The sequence below is a fragment of the Chaetura pelagica genome, unplaced genomic scaffold, assembly GCF_000747805.2.
Source record: "Chaetura pelagica isolate M959 unplaced genomic scaffold, ChaPel_1.0 scaffold70, whole genome shotgun sequence".
Lineage (NCBI taxonomy): Eukaryota > Metazoa > Chordata > Aves > Apodiformes > Apodidae > Chaetura > Chaetura pelagica.
Genome location: NW_009952265.1, coordinates 3,781,127 through 3,788,392, shown reverse-complemented (window position 1 = coordinate 3,788,392; position 7,266 = coordinate 3,781,127). Strand labels below are relative to the sequence as shown.

The 7,266-nt window shown below is 36.1% G+C and overlaps 1 protein-coding gene across 1 annotated transcript in view; it reads left to right on the top strand.

The window, feature by feature from the left end:
• Nucleotides 1-7,266, top strand: part of RYR3 (ryanodine receptor 3) — a 191,404-nt gene that overhangs the window by 47,062 nt on the left and 137,076 nt on the right. The window contains exon 11 of the mRNA XM_010007742.1: nucleotides 2,657-2,830. Within this exon, the coding sequence (XP_010006044.1) occupies nucleotides 2,657-2,830 (174 nt within the window). The remainder of the gene's footprint in view (nucleotides 1-2,656; nucleotides 2,831-7,266) is intronic.

Below are 7,266 nucleotides of genomic sequence, written 5' to 3'. Positions count from 1 at the left end.
TCCCTACAGCAGATGGAATCCTGTTTTGAAATGGGATGTTCTCATTCCAACACAGTACTTGGCTCAGTGTACTCTGCTGAGCAGAACCTTGAATCTGCTTACAAATTTCTTTGAGGAAAAAACACAGTGAAGAACAAGACCATATTTAAAAATAGTTGTAGCCCAGAATTAACATTTAAGATTTCATATTTTATTTTCATGATGGTATATACAATTGACAATGAAGAAGTTATTGGTGTAGTCTGAGTAAATAACATTCTGACACATTCAAAAGTCACAGATGACTCATGCAGAAGGAGTTGGTATCATTTTAATATTACTGTCAGCATGCAGCTATCTTAGGGGCTCAACATGGCATTGGGATGTTGTAATAGTTTAGTAGCAATCACAAAGTTTAATTCGTTTTTGGAGTAAGATGATAGATATTACAAAGACCTGTACTTACAGTTGTCTCCAAAATTTAAAGTATTTATTAATAATTTCATTTTTACAATTCTAAGTTCCCCGTAAGCACTGCATTTTAAATACAATATTTAGCTATTTTTTGTACTTGTTCTATATGGGAAGAGAAAGTAGAAGGTAAAATTAAAATTGGCTTTTCTTTTCTTGCTTATGGGGGGGTGTAGAAATGTATAAAGCAAAATATACAGATTACAGACAGCCCACAAGCAAGTAAGATAGGTGAGTGCAATGTATCAGTCCTGTGTTCTTGTATTTGAAGAACTTTTATCTTTTTCTTTTGTTAAATTGGGGTAGGTTGTGCAGTACTTTTAATGCAATAACAGTTTGCAGCACCAAAAGATACAATTTTAATTAGCTTTCATGAGTTTAATTAGATTTCATGAGCTCAGAAGTGAGGATATCTTAGCATTCTTAGGGGTACATAAACAAGCCCTAAAAATAAGTTTTTTCCTAACTTTTTTTTTTTTTTTTTCTTTACAAGATTGTTGAAAAATCATTGTAAATGCAGTTGGGTTTATTTGTGCTGTTCACACTGTCATTCCTTCAGTCATGTTGGAATCTTGACTTCTATGAATTCTTTCAATCTTGCCCCTTTTCTAGGATATTATATATCTTGTGGAAACTGCATCTTTAACAGCTTTGCCCTCAAGTTCTTTTGTTCATTCCTTCTTTTTAAAAAAAATTTTGTTACTGTTATGTTTCCTTTGCCATCTTCCAGACCCATCATATGATTTGTTATCCTTCCACTTGATTCATTCATGACCTAAGGGGGTTAATTACACAATAGATTGTGAAGAGGAGGTTTTGAAGCAGAAAGTGTGGGGATAATTTGCTGAGATATATTTTTTTTCTCCCTTCTTCCTTGATAATTTTTATCTGACTATGCTTTTAAGCTGTTAGAATATACACCCTCTCTTTGTGCACTGCTATCAAATAACTTGGCTGAAATCCTAGAGAAACTGGACAGAGCACGAAGAGCAAAACATCACGAAGAGGAATGTGTGCTGTATTGCTTAAAGTGAGAACAACCTTCAGGACCCCAAAATAATTCTAAAGCTTTATTTCTGAAATTTGAAAAATCTTGGTTTTTCTTTGTGTTTAGTGTCATCCAAAAGGATAAAAATGATTCATTTGAAAAAAAACAACAGAAAACAACAAAACAAAAAACCAAACCAGTAACTTAATTAGGGTTTCTTAATGCTACATTATGATTTCTTTCACTGAAATTTTCATTGATGATTGATTCTTCGTACAGATATAATATTTGAGAAAAATATTTAATCTTCAGGGTGCTATGTGAAGCCAAATAATTAATCATTAAGAGTTAATGAAGTATTGCTATTTTATTGTATTTTTCATGTGACCTCCAGCACATGTGTATTGAGAGTTCATCTTTATCTGTACATGGTAATGCAGTCCATATGAATAAGATGTTATGTGGTTTCCCAATAATCTTGATATTGCAATGCTATCCCTGAGGAATGTCTTGTAATTTCATTCTACTTCACCTTGGCGTTATCTGTTTCAACTAAAATTATTGTTGAAATGTGACAGTTACATTTCATATAAATGAAAGTACATTACAATATTTAAAATAGAAATTCTCTCTACTCCACAGATGTTGAACATTCAGCAAACTGAAATGAAATAAGAAAACTGGTTACATACATAAAAATTTAAACTGTGTATCAGTGTCTAACACATTTTTTACTTAGCAACAAATGAGCAACTATCTACATTTAACCTTAAGTCCATCAGCATTTGAAATCATATAAAAATGATATAATTTAATTAGTCTGTTTACTTAGAGGTTTTTTCTCTAATCACACATGAATCCATAATTTGCTATTACAGAATTTGCTACATAATTCTGTTCCTACTCCTGAATTAAATTTTTAAGGGAAAATTAATTTAACAGAAAAATAATAATTTTATACTTGACAATACAATGGATTTTACTTGAATTTTCTTGCTTCAGTGAAAATAATTCTTCAAATTTGAAATTATTTTAAATTGGAATCTGACATTTAATTGGTTAGAAACGGAAAACACATGAAACTAAATTAGGTGCATCTTAATAACATTAAGTAGCATAAATATTATTCAGTGTTGGAATGTGTTTCACTGTTGAATTCAAAGTTTTATCCTATTCCACTACAAGGATTAAATGCCAGCTTTTATTTTATCTTCTTAGGAGCTAAAAGAAAAACAAGATTCCAGCCTTAAACGTGACATGGATGGAATGGGAGTCCCAGAAATAAAGTACGGTGATTCAATCTGTTTTGTCCAACATGTGGCCAGTGCATTATGGTTGACTTACAAAGCACAAGATGCTAAGTCAGCACGTTTGGGTCCATTGAAAAGGAAGGTAATGTTTGAGTTTTGCTTTAATTACTTGTAAAATGAACGTTAGTTGTATAACTGTTTTGGTCTGTACAGTTATTTTGGCTTGGTTTGTTGGTTTGGTTTTGTATTTTGTTGGGGTTTTTTTTGCAATGCTACCTATGTGACCAATGTGGGTTTAAGTGTTTTATGCTGTTTTATTGAAAATGGTGTGAATGCTTCATTCTAAGGATGGAAGCAGTGGTGGATATTAACATAACTCTGCAACTGAAGAAAAACTATGCCACTAAGAAATGTATTTAGCTACTTTTCTTGCTAGAAGAAATTATTTGCAGAATGATAGAACAGCTAAGGTTGGAAGGGACCTTAAAGAACATCTACATGCAAACCCCCTGCCATGGGCCAGGACACCTCATACTAGATCCAGTTGCTCAGAGCCCCATCTAACCTGGCCTTGACTACTTCCAGGGATGGAGCTTCCATAGCTTCCCTGGGCAACCTGTTCCAGTGTCTTACCACTCTCCCACTAAAGAATTTCCTCCTAATGTCTAACATAAATCTACCCTTTTCAATTTCTAATCAACTACGCCTTGTCTTCTTGCTATAAGACCTTGCAAAAAGTCCCTCCCCAGCTTCCCTGTAGGCCCCCTTAAGATACTGAAAGGCTGCTATAAAGGTCTCCTGGGAGCCTTCTGCTCTGCAGGTTAAATGTCCCTAACTCTCTCAGCTGATCTTCATAGGAGAGGTGCTCCAGCCCTCTCATCATATTCATGGCCCTTCTCTGGACTTGTTCCAGCTGCTCTATGTCCTTCTTTTGTTGGGGACTCCAGAACTGGAGACAGTATTCCAGGTGGAGTCTCATGAGTGCAGAGTAAAGGAGAATCAAGTCTTGACCTGCTGGTCACATTTCTTTTGATACAGCCCAGGCTATGATTGGCTTTTTCGGCTGCAAGTGTTCATTGTTGGCCCATGTTGAGCTTCTTGTCTAACATCATCCCATCTTTCTTCTCTGGGCCGCTATCAATCCATTCTCTACCCAACCTCTAATTGTGCATGGGATTGCTCCAAGCTAGGTGCAGATCCTTGCACTTGGCTTTATTGAACTTCATGCAGTTTGAATGAGCTCACCTCTCGAGGCTGTCCCTCTGGATGGCTTCCCTTCCCTCTAGCATGTCAACTGCACCACACAGCTTGGTGTCATCAGCAAATTGCTGAGGGTGCACTCAATGCAACTGTCCAACACTGGTCTGCGTACCAACCCTTGAGGAACACCACTTGTTGCTGGTGTTCGTCTGGACATCAAGCCATTGATCACAACTCTTTGACTGCCACAATCCAGCCAGTTCCTTACCCAGTGAGTGGTCCATCCATCCAATTTGTATCACTTCTGTTTAGATACCTAGATGTCATGTGGGACAATGTCGAAGGCTTTGCACAGGTCCAGGTAGATTATGTCAGTTGCTCTTTTTACACTGATACTGTGACCTCGTTGTAGAAGTCCACCAAATCAGTCAGTCATGGTGAAGCCATGTTTGCTGTCAGTAATCACTCCTTTGTTTTCCATGTGCCTTAGCAGAGACTCCACTGTCTAAGAGCATAACCTTTTAAGTCATCTGACATTCACTGGTATTTTAGGGTTTTTAGTGTATTTAGTTTTTCTAATTGAGTATCTTGTGCGAAATGGCAATTAAACTTGTTACTTAAGAAATAGCCCTAGAAACTCCTCAAGTTTCTTAAGGTATAATAAAAAACAATTTCCTTGCAAAATGTTAGATGTAATGGTGGTGTTGCATCCAGAAGTTTCCTTCCTTCAGCCTTTTGATTGTAGGGTACAAGCATACTCTTAATTAGGGGCCTGTTATCTCTTCAAATTATATTTACATGTAATTCAGTATTTTCTTCATATGAGATTTAGTCACACAATGATGACATCTTCCTTTCCCATGCCAGTATTAGCTATAGGATTCTGTTGCCTCAGAGGGTCCAATTTCAATTCTTGAAAAGGCAACATGTAGCTCATTCCTCTCTATTCAATGAAGAATTTTTCAATATATTCCTGTGAAGTTTAGTATTTTTTCCTGGTTTTCTGGTCAGCAGCAAGGGAGTACAAGAACCTGCACAGTTGTTTGTCACTTCAGTTGTCACTTCAAATAGTTTCCTTCTTGTTCAAAAACTCCACATCTTTTGTTGTCCCCTCACCTGGAGAATTCTCTCCTGCTGACTGCCTTCAAACAGAAGAAAACCCAAACTGTCATACTTCCTGTGATTGATATTCCTGTAGAAGAATAGGAAAACAGTTTTTCATCTTCTGCAAAATATGATACTAGGCTATAATTTCATTAGGAAGTTCAGATATATATACCTTTAAATTTTACGTCAAGTGTATTTTTTATACAGTAAATGTGAAGTCATAATTTTGTATGCATCCTCCACCATTATTTTGTCAGAATTTTCACTTTCAGTTACTGTAATCCTCAAGACAACCTGCACGTCTTGTAACAGTAACCTCAGTAGCCCTAGGAGGAATCATAAATATCCTATTTTTGCAAGAGGCAAGAAGTGCTGGGTGTTTTTTTCTTTCACATAACCTAGCAATTATTACTGACAGCTGCTGCAAATCTGTAGAGGGAAGAAAACAACTGTGGGATTAGTTCTGTTATAAAATGACAGGTAAAAATTTATCATGTTTGGCTTTGATGTAGTTTTGTGTATCTAGCTATCATGCTGTCTTTGTAAGACGCAAATATGTAAGAAATTCTGGCTTCATTTATGAGGCTTCTGTTGCATGATTTCTGCCAGAATTTTGGCCTGTTGTATCTCTCTCTCTCTCTGAGATCTTGGTAACCAAGGATTCAAGATTTTGACCAGTTAGTGATGATGTTTACATCAATATTTTATAAACATTCCTCCACTATCCAATGTGAATGACGGGTGCCTATCTTTCCAGTTTAAGAGCTTGCTACTGTGCAAGCTATGAACTCCTGCAGAGCTCCCGAACACTAGAGCTCAGAGAACAGAGAAACATATGCTACGTATTTTTGACTCACATCCTGGAGGCTATTGTTCAGGTTATTGCCAATGCCCTGCTGTACCTCAGCAAGCAAGGGAGTACCAAATGCCCCTTTATATACAGGGAAATGATTTATCTGAGGAGCTGGATTAGGCAGCGCTGGATGATTCTGGCCATGATCTATTCACTGAAGTTCTAAGTAGCACTTTCCTGTCATTGTGGTGTTTCTGGATGATTTAGTTGAGGTTTTGAGGTTTGATGTTTTGTTTTGGGGTTTTTTTGTCAGACAAATCAGGAAGATTGGGTCTTTCTAAAAGACTTCTCTCCTCTCTGATCTACTGGATAACTAGAAAAAATGCTTGTCTGCTGCTCAACGGTGAAGGTGCAATTACTTTGCAAGGTGTGGCACCTTTAATCTATCTGTCAAGTATTTTCATTAATTTCATTGCTACATGCAGTGGCCTGAAGAAACATTATCTGATTTTCAAATGTTTTCTTCCTGGTTCTGTGATGGGAAGAATGGTTCTTTCATCCTTTTTCAGCTAGGAGACCCACGACCCTTCTTTATGGAGGCACTGATATTTCAGCTAACAAAGTCACCCACAGTGAGACTATATAAACAAGAGGAAAGATGATCAACATGTAAACTAGTTTTCTTTAAGATAATATTATCAATATACTAATTAAAAACTGTCTTCCTAGTCTTCTCCATCCCATTGACATGGATTCTGGAGTCCAGATAAACTCATACAGTGATGTCTGACTCTTTTAAATGCACTTCCTCAGCATGTTGGAAGGAACAGAGCACATTTGTAGTTTGCATTCTGCTGAATATAGAAAAACATCACTTTCCAATGCTTTAGTTAACCTATATTCTAGTATGTACAAAAAGCTGTTGGCAAATAACTTTCCCATTTGTGGTAGTAACCACTTGTATGACGTTATTAGTTTTTTGTTAACTATTCAGTGCCTTCAGAATTACTCAGCTAAATGGAAAGTTGAGCTGCAAATTTTTACGATCTTAGAGCTTAAAAAAATACTTTTTTTTTCAGTGGATAATTCAATAGTTTATATCTTTGGCAAAGAAGCAGGGTAACTCACATTTAATTCTTAAAAAAATGTTTTAAGTTTTTAATGACTCAATATGATCAACACCTGTTTTCATTATACCTGGCTTTTTGTGAAATTGTGTATTTATTCAAAGGAGAAATGTAAAACCTGCCAATGGATCTGTGTTGTTGCTTGAAGTTCAATTTGGTTCTGATCAACATCCAAATCAATGGGCAGAGAATATTTGAATGACTCAGAAGTTACTCATAGGTGTTGGTGCTCCTTGGACTGCATTATAATTTTTATGCTGTTTCTCACTCCAGCTTGATTTTCTTCTTAGTAATCTTTCATATATGAATCCCTTAATTATTTATACTTGAGACAGTGAAGAACCTCTTTCC